Source organism: Taudactylus pleione, unplaced genomic scaffold (genome assembly GCF_031769625.1).
Source record: "Taudactylus pleione unplaced genomic scaffold, aTauple2 ptg000041l, whole genome shotgun sequence".
In the NCBI taxonomy this organism is placed as follows: domain Eukaryota; kingdom Metazoa; phylum Chordata; class Amphibia; order Anura; family Myobatrachidae; genus Taudactylus; species Taudactylus pleione.
In genome coordinates this window covers 12,643,545-12,658,811 of record NW_028284443.1, presented here as the reverse complement: position 1 = coordinate 12,658,811, position 15,267 = coordinate 12,643,545, and the positions used below count along the sequence as shown (strand labels likewise).

The following is a 15,267-nucleotide window of genomic DNA, read 5'->3' as shown; positions in this document are numbered from 1 at the left end:
TATCAGCCCAGCGCTCCATAGCTCTGGCAACCCAGCAAATGGCCATAGCTGACCGTGCTGCCCTCCCTGCAAGGGAATAGATGGACTTCAGTCAGATCTCTACCTTGCGGTCCGTAGCATCCTTAAGGGAGGACATGGATGGCATGGGTAATATGTGACACGCCTTGTCCGTAGTGCCACGAGAATCCACCTGTGGAGGGGATTCCCACTTGGCAAAATAATTGTCCGCAAACGGATATGCCACTGCTAAACGCCTTTGAGTCTGATATCGTTTGCCTGGCTGTTTCCACGCTTCCTCTAGGTGGTCAACTAATTGTCCCGAAAGAGGAAACACTGTGGCATCTCCTTTAACATCCTTGAAAAAGGCGTATTTGGACTTTGATACCGGAGGCTCCTCATCCTCAATAACTAAAGCAGTGCGGACTGCACGAATAAGGCCAGGTATATACACCTTAGACTTATGGAGCGTACACACGGTCAGATTTGTCAGATGAACGACTGAACGATTGAACGATTTGAAAAATTTGAACGATTTTACCAAAGTTTTGAACGATTTGAACGATTGAACGATTTTTGACTGCATTAAAATGAATGGAATCGTCCAAGTCTGACTGCAAACCCATCAGATGTCAGATATCGTTATCTGACAAACGGGAACGCGCATCGTTGATCGTCCATCGTTCAGGCATGTCAGATATGAACGATTTTCCTTCAGATATGAACGACTGAACGATTTTTAAATCGTTATCGTTCATATCTGAAGGAAAAATCTGATCGTGTGTATGCACCATTAGAGTCCGAATCTTTAGGACGGGGAGATTCCTGGTCAGAAAGATCCAGAATCTACCCATCATCGGACGTCCCGTCGTCATCCTCATAAGGAGCGGACTGAGACGCCACCGGCCACATCACAGACTCCCCCTGCAACACGTCTGACAACTGCTGTACAGAGCTTGTTAACGAATTAACCCACGCAGGCTCATGAGACCTGAGGAGGGGAAATAGGGAGACCGTGGGGTACCATTAATTGTCTCGGGAAACCCTGCATGGGTGATGACACCACTGACTGCTGGGACAATCCCATCTGAGTGGAGGCAGCGGAGCTAACTGGCCCATGAGGGTTGTAAGCGCCTTGGCGAAACAAGCCCAGGGCGGCTCCTGTACCGGTGATGTGACCGTAATAGGCCGCGCCAATAAATAACACGGTCGGCATAGCCCTTCCGCGCTACCTTCCCCCTTCGCTATAGGTGCCTTGCACGTAGTACACCGAAGCTGTAGAGGGAAGTCACTCTCAGACATGATGGTAAATATGTGACCCCTCTCAACAATACTTGTCCGTATAGTGAGAGACCACCCTGCAGCACCGCACCACAAGGGCTTTAGCAGAAAGACAGGGACAGTAATAAGGTTGACAGTTAAGTAAAGTACAGGCAGCAGCGCTAGCAGTCACATACAATGCAAAGAAAAATCAATTCCTGCACTATCAGCACTGATTCTCAACTACCCAGACAGAGTCTGGTAGGACACAGCGCTGCATACACAGACCTGACCCAAATCGGAGGTATGTGGGGGGACAGAGACCACGATGCCTCCGATTCCAGGCTTCCAGCAGCGTTCACCATGCGGTTGTAAGATGGCCACCGAGGAGCTTAGAGGAGGCTGGCCTGGGGGAGGAGCGCTGTTACAGAGCCAGTCAGCGTTGCAGAGAAGACTGTGCAGCAGGGGAGGCGCCGGCTGTGAGACAGGGAAGGCGCGCTCCCCTGGCATGCATTTAACCCCCGGGACGCCGTAGCGCTACCGCACTGCTACGGTTCACTGTCCCAGGGGGGTAGTGGAAGCGCAGGTTAGATACCTGGCTCCACGCTGCAGCCAGTCCCCAGGGAGCCCCCTGCCTGGGGACTCTGGACCATGTAACAGCGGGGACCCACCCCGGGACCCCGCTGCTTACCTTGCTGTCCCCCTTGAATCCGGCCATGGTCCCAAACATCTGGGGTCACCGCTAGCTGTGACCCCAGATGCTCACCAGCATCCCCGGATCGGTACTGGCGGGGGTGGAGGGAAGACGGCATGGACGTCAGTACTGACTGTCCATGCTGTACTTCCAGATGTGCAGCCACAGCTGCTTGAAGAAAACTTCAGGGGCTCTTCTTAGCCCCCACTCCAACAGGTGCATCCGACTCCGGCCGGGCACCAAACTAAACTGAGATGCCTTGGCTCGGGGGCGGGGTATAGGAGGGGGACCCTAGGGCATCCTGGGAGGACTGAAAACAACTCTATGGTGCCCGATGCCTGACGTCATCACCTATACCCCAAGGTATCCTGTGGATACCCTATGGACCCTGAAGTAGAAAAATTGTATATTCTTTTGCAGGTGAACTACAGGTCCCAGCAAGGCTCCCCTGCATGCTGATACTTGTAGAACCACAAGTATCAGCACATGTATCACCACTCCAGTAACACATTAATCCTTCACCTCTATAGTAATCCATCACTGCTATTGTAAGACATTACCCTTCCTCACCTGTGTACTAACACATTCCACTCCCTCACTATTAAAATAGGGGAGCCACATCAACTGCCAGTGATGTTTGGCAGCACTTGGGATAAGTTTGTGTTTGAATACTGAACTGTGCCACAGCCACGATAAGACAGTCAGTCAGGAATTTGTACAGGGGGAGGAAACAATTTAGTCCTTAGGAGTCGAATTTAAAAAAAAAAAAAAAAATCCCTTCTTAGTAGGTTCCTACATCATGGAAGTAATATTCACCCTGATTTTTAGGTTTCTAGGTCTAGGGATTTGGGCTGGACATTTGATTTGAGAACAAGAGATGGAGGTTTTAGGACGGCGCACAGGTTGTAGTCCCACGTGTCTTTCTTGTGCAAATAGCCAAGTGCAAAACTTTAAGTTCAGATGTGCTACATTAAAACATGTAGGTCCTTCTGGAAAAGGTGGCAGGAGGATAAATGTGATTTGGAAAGGGGATTTTGGAAAGAACATGCACCCAATAGTGTAGTAAATTCAAAAAAGTGCACGCGCTTCCTCGCTGTCCTCACCAATATGGTTCCAGATAGATCCCCTTCTGTAGATGACGCTGCTGTCCCGACTAGAAGTTTGTATCAGTTTTTAGTGGTGGACGGGTTGTCACCTTTGGTTACCCCGCACCCTGCCCGTGGTGTGAGGACGTCTGCAGTGGGACTCAGCATCATGATGTCATCTCCCCCGGCGCCTGGTACATGCTAATAACCTACCTATGAGAAAACTGCTGGGGTTGCTAAGGAATATTGGAGGAGTGACCAGGATCTAAACAACTACATGCTGTTATTCAAGTGCTCTTCTGGTACGCATTCTTTTTATTGCCACGCAACTTATTAAGGAAGTACTACACTATATATTTGTTTAATCTTGCTGATTGAGCCACTCCTATGAAGGTTTCCAGCTACTGGAATCCCCGTAGAGAAGATTTTTTTTATTTGTTACACACATTTATTTTTGAGCACGTGCACTTTTTAAAATTTACTTCACTATCAGGTGCATGTTCTTTCCGACCCCCCTTTTCATAAAATATATATATATATTAGCTGATGTACCCAATTTCACCCAGGCAGACTTTAGATATGTACTGTTTCCATCTCACCACTCCAGTAACACATTAATCCTTCACCACTATAGTAATGCATCCCCTCAACACGTTCCCCTCCCTCACCCATGTTGTAACACATTCCCTTCCTTCTCCATAGTAACATTTGACATTCCTCTCCCTCAACTGTGTAGTAACACATTTTCCTCTCACCTCTGTAGGAACAGATTGGCCCTAACACTATACTCCATACTGTACACTTACCCCCTAACCCTACTACTATACGCTTACACCCCCCCCTTACACTGCACCCAATACTGCCAGTCATTCAGTCCATAATATATTATATATATTAATTCCGTGTCGGAGCCCATCTATCATACAATATAGTGTGTACCGAGCTTTAGTGAAGATTACTGGATGAAATGTATGACACGTTCATTAAGCTTTGCAAAGAAAAATTTGTCACTTTTCAATCTACACATCCAAAAGCAGAGGGGCACATCGCTTAGTACTCATCATAGGATTATAGCACAGGTTCTCAAACTCGGTCCTCAGGACCCCAAACGGTGAATGTTTTCCAGGTCTCATCACAGGTGTAATAATTAGCTCCACCTGTGGCTCTTTTAAAATGTGTCAGTGAGTAATGAATACACCTGTGCACCTTCAAGGTGACCTGGAACATATGAACTGTGTGGGGTCCCTTAATACAGAGTTTGAGAACCACTGGATTATAGAACTCAGACAATTTCATCACAGAAATTGCTTGTAGATAGGTTAGCTCTATGTTAAAACTAGATATGGTCCATATCTTTATGTCAACTGTACTTCCCTGACCAGAATTAGATTTTGAAGATACAATGCCAGAATATTGCTTAGGTTATTAAAAAAAGCTCATTAAAAAAAAGATTTTCAGCGACACAAAATATGCTGCCTTCTGATTATTGCATATAATTTATTTATTTTTAAAATAAGTGATTTAACTCTAGGGACAAAGAAACTGCTGTTAAGCCACCTGGTGGTAGTGGATTGACCAAGCAACTGCTATGAAGTGGGACTAAGTTTTTTCACCAACATTTATAGTACATGCATGATCCACAGCAATTACTCAATGCCTTTTCAATTTACACTTACAGGTTGAGTCTCCCATATCCAAATATTCCAAAATACGGAATATTTTAGCATGACTGAAAAAGTGAAAACCTTGCTTTCTGATGGTTCAATGTACACAAACTTTGTTTAAAGCACAAATTATAAAAAATATTGTATAAAATTACCATCAGGCTGTGTGTATAAGGTGTATATGAAACAAATAAAGTTCATGTATATACACAAACTTTTTTTTGATGCACAAAATTATTAAAAATATAGTATAAAATTTCCTGCAGGCTGTGTGTATAAGGTGTATATAACACATAAATGCATTCTGTGTTTAGATTTGGGTCCCATTCCCAAGACATTTCATTATTTAATGCAAATATTCCAAAATACGTAATATATCGCTATCCAAAATACCCCTGATCCCAAGCATTTCGGATATGGGAGACTCAACCTGTACAAAGATTAGGCTAGGGATATCTAGAAGCGAGGCAGAAGCTCCATTTTTTTTTTCTGTAAGTAAGTCCAAAACTGCTATTGGGAGGGTGGGACTCTAGGCTTGTCCTCGGCTTGGGACTGAAGGCTAGGGCATGTGAGGGACTAATTTGATCACCTTCACTGGGTCTCCTAAGCAATACCTGAGCAAAAACAGTTTTCAAAGGGTGTTCTCTCATCTGTCATATTTAAGAAACAGACTTGTTTTTACTTGTACTGTAAGGAAGTCCAAAACTGCTATTGGGAGGGTGGGACTCTAGGCTTGTCCTCAGCTTGGGACTGAAGACTAGGGCATGTGAGGGACTAATTTGGGTCTCCTAAGCAATACCTGAGCAAAAACAGTTTTCAAAGGGTGTTCTCATCTGTCATATTTAAGAAACAGACTTGTTTTTACTTGTACTGTTATAAGGTGCTTATTCTGGCCTCTGAAAATATTTGAGAACATATCTACAGAAATGTTACATGGTTAGTAAATGCAATGTTAAAATGGCTATCCTGCCCAATTTCATTTTATGTTAATACAGTGCTGAAATACTTTAGGCATATGCTCAAAGATAGATAGACAACATAATACATTTTGTGTATGCCCTATTGTCCAACAGGCTTGCTTTTAGTTACAATATAGGATCAGAAAAAACATGGACCACACTCAGATATCCTGTGTGTATTTTTCAGTTGTAAAACCTTACCTGCAATGTGCTGGGAGACTGTTGCAGGGGTCCAGCAACCTTTGTGTAAGATTAACAAACAAAAAATATTTCCTTGTTACTTTTCATTCTATCTAAAAAAAAAAACAAACAAACACCCCCCCCTTAAAAAAACAAAAAAACAACAGGTCCTATCCTTATAGAAATATACAATTTTAAAATGCATTCTTTCTGCACTTCATTAAATCCGTTAATAGTTTTAGGTTTCCAATGCATTGCATTTATCCCTACTTTCCTCTAAACTGAACAATTTAGAAATCCTTGGGGTAAATTTGCTAATGCTTGTAAAAATTAAAAGTGGAGGTGTTGCCCGCAGCAACCAAATTGTAGCTATAAGTTCTCTACTGCATCTTAGAAAATGATTGACAATCGAATTGGTTGCTATGGGCAACACCATCACTTTTAATATTTATAAGTTTTAGCAGATCTAACTCTTTAACATAATTGATTCTAGATTCCCATCTGATACTGTGCACATCAGATGGGAAGATGCAACCACACAATTCACCAAACGATGAATTCAGTGGAATTAGAGGGTACATACTATATGATGGTCGTTAAGATCCATCGCAGATCACAAGATTGAGCAACATACTGTATTGTATAGTGTGTACCCAGCTTCAGGCTTGCAAATCTATTTGGGCAGGAACAGGTGACTACAGCGCCAGTGTGTAATCTTCAATTGCCACATCATAAAGACACTGACTGATCTAGTGTTCACCTCACATTCTTATCTATACAGGTTATTGTAACATTCTGGTTTAATATTAATATACAGTATTTGTCTAAAGATTATAAATATTGAGATTTATTACTAAAAAAAAAGGCTAAAATAAGGTGTTCTCGGACACAAGCGCTGCCTATATTTGTTGCTATTTGAGCTTGTACAGGGGGCAGCCAAAGCAGGAAAGCCTTAGTTGGGTTTTTAAACTCTGAACTGAAAAACGAAATTGGGTTTCGTTGCACATTTACTAGACTCACACATGCTATGAGAGGGGAGCTGTGGCCTCTAAGAGCAGCTCACTAAGTCAATTTCTCTCCATACACTGTGTTACTCCCCAGCAAAAAAAAAAACTGTTTTATGCATCACATAGAGCCTGATTCAGGGGTGGATGCTGGCATATGTTTTCAGTCTGCACATGCATTAGTCACACACATGTGCCGCAATAGTCGTGCAATGGTGGTCATAGTGTGGATTAGGACGCAGAATGATTGACAGAGTGTGGGGGAGGTAACGGTGAAAAGGCAACAATTGCAGGAATGTCACAAGCATTGTAGGGGCATGTCACACCCAGTGACTGCACATTGGTACGCAGTGGTTAAGACTCTGGTATCTTACTTGCGACAGACATTCTGGGTGAACATAGGGTTTCTCAGAAGTCTGATGGTGCGTCTTTGTACACAAGTGGTGGACTTGAGACACTGCTAGCGAGGGTCTGAGCACAAATCCCGGGAGCTTTCTAACATATGCCTATTTTCTGAAAACCACTGCGTATAGGATGGCAGGCGCAAAGCGATTTGCATCCACCTCTGAATAATGCCCATAATGCTTCAGGATCTATCAGTAGATAAGATCCGATCACTGTGATCATACACAGCAGTGGTCTGTCCGTAATCTAACTGAAAATCTTTAACAGATTATCCAGAAGCCTCTTGTCAGGAAATGCTTCACATTTCAACACAAATGAAATGAAAGCAAAATACAGGCAAATTACAAACCAGTAGTATATCAGTACAAAAGACACACATACAGGTTAAGCCCTTAGTAACGTATAAAGACAATGGCAGACAACACTGCATAGTTGCATATGAAAGGCACAGCAAATGTAATTACATCATTAAATCTCTCACGTAAAGCACAGTTATATACAGTAATGTGTACTTTTTTTTGTAATAAAGAGTTTTCAATTTTACATAGGGCCATATCCAATTAGCTGCGGTAAATTAGCTCACCCGGGGCTATCCAATTGGCTCTGAAGTCGGCCTGACAACGGCACTTATCAGGGTTTTTTTTTTTCGGGACCTGATGTGTCCCGAAAAATAATAAGTGCTGTTTTTTAGCCCAAAAAAGGGCGAGAACACATAGGAGCTGAGATAAGCTCGCGGACCTATGTGTTAACGGGTGAACTATCCTATTATTTCGCCCAAAATAATAGGACAGGGAGAAAAAAAACATTGGCGAAAAATCCCCAATCTCGGGGATCAATTAGTGCCCGAACAGTGTTCGGCGCTAAATGGATATGGCCTTTATCAGCATTTTAAAAGGGAACCTATCACCAGGTTATTTTTGCAAATCAAAAAATGGTTTCTCCTGGGAGGAAACATATACAGCATGGTATTCTGTTCTCGGATAGGCTTCCTCAATAAATCACACCTCTACTCTGTGCTGCCCTGTGAAATGCATTCTACCAGGAGATCCAGGGCCTTCTACATGGTGCACAGGCACTAGCTAGTAAAGCAAGAATAAAATCACTAAAAGATCTGATAACAGGTCTGCTTTAAGTATCAATGTCTAACTAATTCTCAACTACATTACAAGATAGTATTGAAAACATAAGTTGCATGTACAATAGTGCATCAGTGTTTGCAGATTGGAGGCACAAAATCCTCAGAATAGGAATAGGGACACCGAGATGATTCTTTAGCCATTGTGTAACTGCAGATAATTCACATCAAATCATATTGTAATGATATAACACAAAGAGACAGACCGAAGCATTTCCATTTTATCACATTTCCACGCTGAACATCAGTTCTTTTTGCTCACATAAGCTCAAGATGAATAAACATGGTGCTAATTATGCATAAAGTACACTATAACGTTTACATGATCACTTTAATTGCATGATTATTTGAGTGTGCAATATTTAGTATGATTTCAATATAAAATTACACAGGACCAGCCTGTCAGGCTTAACCTTATATTAGTTATAAACAGCCAGTAACATTTACAATAAAAGCTGACCTAAGAAGCAAAGCAACAGAAACGGTTTTATTCTTGCAGACCAGCTTGTACAGTACAATATCTCTGATGTTCAGCACACATGTACCGGTGCCAGGGATTGCATATGTAGTATATAACATCATTTCTAAATCTCCTATATAAAGATCAAGTGAACAATACAAGCAAAGGTCAGTTATGTATACAAAATGTGTGAACTATGCTCTTTATTGGTTATTCATTCCAACGTCTGCTCTCCAAACTATACATTAGATTATAGAACATAGCTAGAGGCAGGTTCATTACATATTAGTTTATTTTACCATATAGACTAATAGTCATATCCCATTCAAGATTTTCTGTATGATTGTGTTTTAGTGTTCTGTGAATACACCAGATGCAGCACAATAAACAGCACTGAATGTATTTTGGCGCTTCTGCAATGCGGCTTGCACGCATTCAGGAACTTAACCCAACAGCAGAGAAGCAAGCACCAAGCAGCTCAGATAACACGAAAGTGCAAAACAGGCCCTTTCACCAGCCTTGATATACTTAGAGGTGTGTTCTAGAGTAGTGTACAGGCTTTATCAGATGCTATAATAATTTCCTCTGCTACTTAATGCAGTGGTTGTAATGCAGCACTACAATGTAAGTCATGCCTACTAGCCCCTGAAGTTACATTCTCAACGGCTTTTGCTTAGTGTTCTGTTTTTATTTACTTTCATATTGTAAAGGTATTGAGGAATAAAATGGCTAATGTAAATAGTCAAACAACATTGCGGTAAAATAGCATATGGTACTGCTTGTTTCTTCCATCATGTGTTATTAAAGGAGATACATTGTTTGTAGTGACTGCAGAATTATAAACTGATTTTTTTGTAGTGTAAAAAAAAAAAAAAACGTGCAAAAAAGGAAATACATAATTAACACACATTTAGCTTTGCATTCAAAATGAAGGGGCTTAGTTAGCAAAGATCAGCATCAGTTAAAAAATAATGTAGTGCTATACTAGATCTCATTAAGAAATTTAGATACAGAAAAATCAGGGTAAGAAAATAGTGTTTCTTTTTTCATTATAACAATTACATTAAAGGTTTTCTGTCACTGCCTCACTTAGTCTCCCTTACAGTTTGTCAAATGATGTTATTTATTCACTAATATCATTTGCCATGTAAAGTGAATGTGCACACAGACAGAGGGAGGAAGGTGTGTGCAGTCTTATGACAAACCTTTGCATTTCCAATGAGGTATTGCACAGATTAAAAAAAGAAAGCAAAAGGCAACAAAAATATACAGCAAATTGGTAGACCATTTACATGATAATTTTACAGATCTCATACAGAAAGTAGTGTTTAGTATTCATTAACTTTAAAAAAAAATATATTATATATTTATATAATGTGTAAATCAATCATCCCATTCCTCGTCGTCCTCAAAGTCTTCATCATCATCCTCATCTTCATCGCTATCTAATAAGTGCAAGGAAAACAAAGTATTATTATTGGGCAGCACAGACAGTGTAATGGTTAGCATTACTGATGCACAGCACTGAGGTCGTGTGTTCGATTCTCACCACGGCCCTAACTGTGCAGAGTTTGTATATTTATTCTCCCTGTGCTTGCGTGGGTTTTCTCCGCATACTCCGGTTTCCTTCCTCCCAGTTTTACTCCAAAAATATACTGGTAGGTTAATTGGCTCCCAACAAAAATTAACCCTAGTGTGTATGTGTGTGCGCATGTGATAGGGAACATAGATTGTAAGCTCCACTGGGGCAGGGACTGATGTGAATGGCCAACTATTCTCTGTAAAGCGCTGCGGAACATGTGTGCGCTATATAAATAACTAGATAATAATAAACGGACGATGACAAATTGCATTTTTATAACATAGTACTTTTTTTTTATACACTTGATAAAAGGATTGTTTGGCCTACTCCCACATCTAATAAAAACCCAGTGGTGCAATCGACAACATACACTTTTTAGTTTACAATGGCAGCTGACTGTGCTGTACTCAAATACTTGTGTTGGCCTAGATATGGGTAGCCAACCTCGAGAGCTACTAACAGGTCACGTTTTCCAGAACACCTAGATCTTGCACAGGTGTAGTCATTACTCATTGACACATTTCAAAAGATCCACAGGTGGAGCTAATTATTTCACTGGTGATTCTGTGAGGAGACTTGGAAAACATGCACTGTTGGTAGCTCTCGAGGACCAGGGCTTGGCTACCCCTGGCCTAGATCCTACCAGTGAAAAATAGGAAAGGTGAGAGTAATCTATAGATTGTAAGCTTACGAGCAGGGCCTTCCTACCTATATACCTGTCTGTTATTACCCAGTTTTGTTCTATTAATGTTTACAATTGTAAAGCGCAACGGAATATGCTGCGCTATATAAGAAACTGTTAATAAATAAATAATAATCTGGAGAGGAGACCCCAGATGTGCAATGGTAGTCTAATTAGTCGAAATATTATATATATATATATATATATATATATATATATATATATATATATACACACACACACATACACACACACATACACACACATACACACACATATTTACATTAACACACACACATCATTTTTCATTTTAAATGTGACCGATTGGTGCCGCTTTGTAATAGATACCAGACCTTGATTAAATTGCTCCCTAGACGATTACAGATGTGTCCACATACATCTAACACCTTGCGTGTTAAACAGCCAATCTACATGCACCATGCCAGGGCGTGACTCGGTAGCGCCGAACGTCTTTTCGAGTGACATTTCCCTTCAAATGCGCCTTATTCGAAAAGCGATACGAACAGGATGCTTAGCTTATGTTGATTCAAATGATATGTAGCATGCGTCTTATTCAAAAGGGATGCGAATAGGACGCACAAGCTACGTTGATTAAAATTATATACAGCATGCCTATATTCTTTGTGCGACTGCAGCTGTATCTGCATGCCAATACAGCCGTAAATGCTGTAACATAGCATTTTGCATTCAGATAATAAGAGTTATGGTAGATTTACCTTTAACTCTATTTCTTCCATAGTCCATAGGGTCCACAGGGATACCATGGGGAAAATGTGGTTGAGTGATCCAGGCACCAAACAGTTAAGCCTTCAGCTCCCAGGATGCCTCTGGTCCTATACTCTGCCCCTGGCCACAGGCATTCGGTTGTGTAAACAAGCCCAAGGCAGGAAAAGGAAAGAGAAGGAAGAACAATGTACACCAGAAACACACCCACACAAGATGAGGGAATCAGTGACCGAAAGAAAAATTCCCCAAATGCGTCAGGATGGGTGCCCTGTGGACCCTATGGACTTCGAAGAAAAATAGTTAACAAGGGTAAGTCTACTATAACTCTTATTTTCTTCTTCAGAGTCCATAGGGATATACCATGGGGATGTCCTAAAGGGTAGGGACATTCCTGAGCAGAAAGGAGTACCCGCCGCCCAAAGGAAGCATCCTGACAGGCAAAAGTATCAAAGGTGTAGAACCTAAGAAAAGTGTGGACAGAACATCACGTGGCAGCCTTGCACAATTGCTCAGCAGAGCCACCACAACGAAACGCCCATGATGGTCCCACAGACCGTGAAGAATGTGCTGTCGCCACGTTTGGAGCAGGGAGATCAGCTTGTGTGTAAGCCTGAGAGATATTCATACGTAACCATAACCATCAAGCCAGAGTTTGTTTGTTAGCTGGCCGACCTCATTTGTGAATACCATATAATACAAAAAGAGCATCTGATTTTCTAAAAGTTTGTATGATCCACATAGATACATACAGAGAGCACGAACCACATCCAGGGAGGCTTCATCTACAGAAACGTCTGAAGACACAGTATATATACAGAATTACCACAGTAATTTGCTCAGGGCTTGGCATGATATGGAAACTTGTGTAATAGCCATGTGTCGCCTAAATGAAAATGATCAGAAGCCAGACCCCTTGGTGGATTTAGCAGCTGCTGCTAAAGAGGCAGATGGGTGCTGCTATGAGAAGACAGACTGTGTCATGGTTAGCATTACTGCCTCACAGCACTGAGGTTGTGAGTTCGATTCCCACCACGGCCCTAACTGTGTGGCGTTTGTATATTCTCCCTGTGCTCGCGTGGGTTTCCTCAGGGTACTGCGGTTTCCTCCCAAACTCCAAAAATATACTGGTAGGTTAATTGGCTCCTACCAAAAATTAACCCTAGTATGTATGTCTGTGTATGTAATATGGAACATAGATTGTCAGCTGCACATTGGGCAGGGACTGAAGTGAATGGCCAAATATTCTCTGTAAAGCGCTGCGGAATGTGTGTGCGCTACATAAATAACTGGTAATAAATAATAAATAAATAAGACTGAAAAGCTGGAACCACAATCTCTTCATTGACATGAAAACAGGACACTACCTTAGGAAGGTAACCTGCCAGTGTACGGAGAACAGCTCTATCTGGTATCTGGGTGAAAAATCAAAAAGGGGGAGCGACAAGAGCGATGCCAAATCAGAGACTCTGGCCCTAATTCAGAGCCGGACGCTCTGACAGAGCGCTTGCTCTGAATCAGGGTCGGGCTATTTTTTTTTTTTTTTTTATTAGAACGGCCTCCTGGCCGCTCGCATAGCTGTGGGTGACCACCCACAGCTATAGCGAGCGGCCAGGAAGATGGTCGCGATGGTCAAGACCTTCGCGACCATCGGGCTTGCGACGAGGCCCTTGTGGTAGGGTCTCGTTGCCGCAAGCCCCAGAGCCGAAATCTCTCCCACTATCACTCGTGATGTCAGTGGGGCCGCCCCCAAACTGAGGCGCCTCCGTTTGGGCAGCCACTCCCCCAACCCGCCCCCCACCAAAGGGGTTGTGCTATCACTCAACATCGACAGCACGCCCCCTTTGGTACGAGACCCGGAGCGTCGGATTGCACGTCGCTATCCGGGTCTCGCGCATGCGCACGACGGAGCCGGCTCCGTCGTGCGCATGCGCTCTGGGCCACCATCGACCCGGTTGCGAGCGCTCAGCGCTTGCGACCGGGTCTGAATGAGGCCCTCTGTGTGCAGAAGAGATAGCGAGGAGAAAAAAAAGTGTCTTCGCTGTCAACCACTTCAAATCTACAGAGTCCAGAGGTGCAAATGGGGGCACTTGTAGTCCCTTGAGAACCAAGGACAAATCCCACGGTGCCACCGATGGGACAAAGGGTGGCTGAACTCTGAGAACACCCTGAAAAAAAAAATCCAACATCCGGCAAAGAAGCAATCCTTCACTGGAACCAAACTGACAACGCAGAAACCTGTACTCACAGTGTGGCCGGGTGGAGACAGAGGTCTAACCCAGCCTGGAGAAAAGCAAGTACCTGGGAAACCCTAAAAACCTTAGGGTCACACTTTCTGTGGGGACACCATTGACCAAAGGAATGCCAAACGCTGTAATAGATGCGGCCAGAGGAAGTTTTCGTGCCCTAAGCATCGTTTGAATCACAGTCCTTTGGCTCTTAGAATGGAAGACTCAAGAGACTCAGAGACAGACAGGGTAAGTCCGGATGAAAGCAGGGACCCCGCGCTAACAGATCAGACCATAGAGGAAGAGGAAACAGAGTGTTTATGGATAGATTCCGTATGTCGGTGAACCAATGGGTCTGGGCCAAGCAGGCCCAGCTACTAGCATCACTGTTCTGCCTTCCTGCTTGAATCTCCTGAGGGCCCTTGGGAGGAGGGAAATAGGAGGAAAGAGATACGCCAGACTGAAGTCCCATCTCGCTACCAGTGCGTCCACAAAGGCGGCTGAGGAGTCTCTGGTCCTGGAGCCGTACCTGGGGATTTTGTGATTGTGACGCGAGGCCATTAGGTCTACATCTGGTAGGTCCCATTTGTTCACCAGGAGTTGAAAAACCCCCAGGTGGAGAGCCCACTCTCCGGCGTGTATGTCCTGATGACTTAGGAAGTCCGTTTCCCAGTTGAGTACTCCAAGGATGAACATTGCCGAGATAGCCGGAAGAGGACGTTCCGCCCAGATCAGAATGTTTGTCACTTCCCTCCTGGCTGCGTGGCTTTGCGTGCCTCGGATGATTGAGATAGGTACTGTGGTCGCGTTGTCGGACTGGATCCAGACCAGCCTGCCTTGGAGTAGGTCCTGTGCCAGGATGAGTGCTTTGTGTACTGCGTGTAGCACCAGGATGTTTATGGGCAAGTGACTTTCCTGATTTTTCCATCTTCCCTGAATGGTATGATGACCTATCACCGCCCCCATCTGCGAAGACTGGCGTCCATGGTGAGGAGAACCCAATTTGGAATACAAAATTTGCAACCCTTGTCCAGATGAGCCTTTTGTAGCCACCACAAGAGAGATAGACGAACCTCTGGAGTGAGAAGGATCCTTTGGGACCGTATTAGATGATACTGCCCGTTCCACCGGGAGAGGATCAATTGTTGCAGAGGCCTGGAGTGGAACTGAGCATATTCCACCATGTTG

At 43.3% G+C, this 15,267-nt stretch overlaps 1 protein-coding gene across 2 annotated transcripts in view; it reads right to left on the bottom strand.

Moving 5' to 3' along the window:
• Positions 1 to 8,700: 8,700 nt before the first annotated feature.
• Positions 8,701 to 15,267, bottom strand: part of WASL (WASP like actin nucleation promoting factor) — a 57,920-nt gene continuing 51,353 nt past the window's right edge. For both annotated transcript variants that reach the window (XM_088457649.1, XM_088457650.1), the window contains one exon: positions 8,701 to 10,288. In XM_088457649.1, coding sequence (XP_088313775.1) covers positions 10,227 to 10,288 — 62 coding nt within the window. In that variant the 3' untranslated portion in view covers positions 8,701 to 10,226. The remainder of the gene's footprint in view (positions 10,289 to 15,267) is intronic.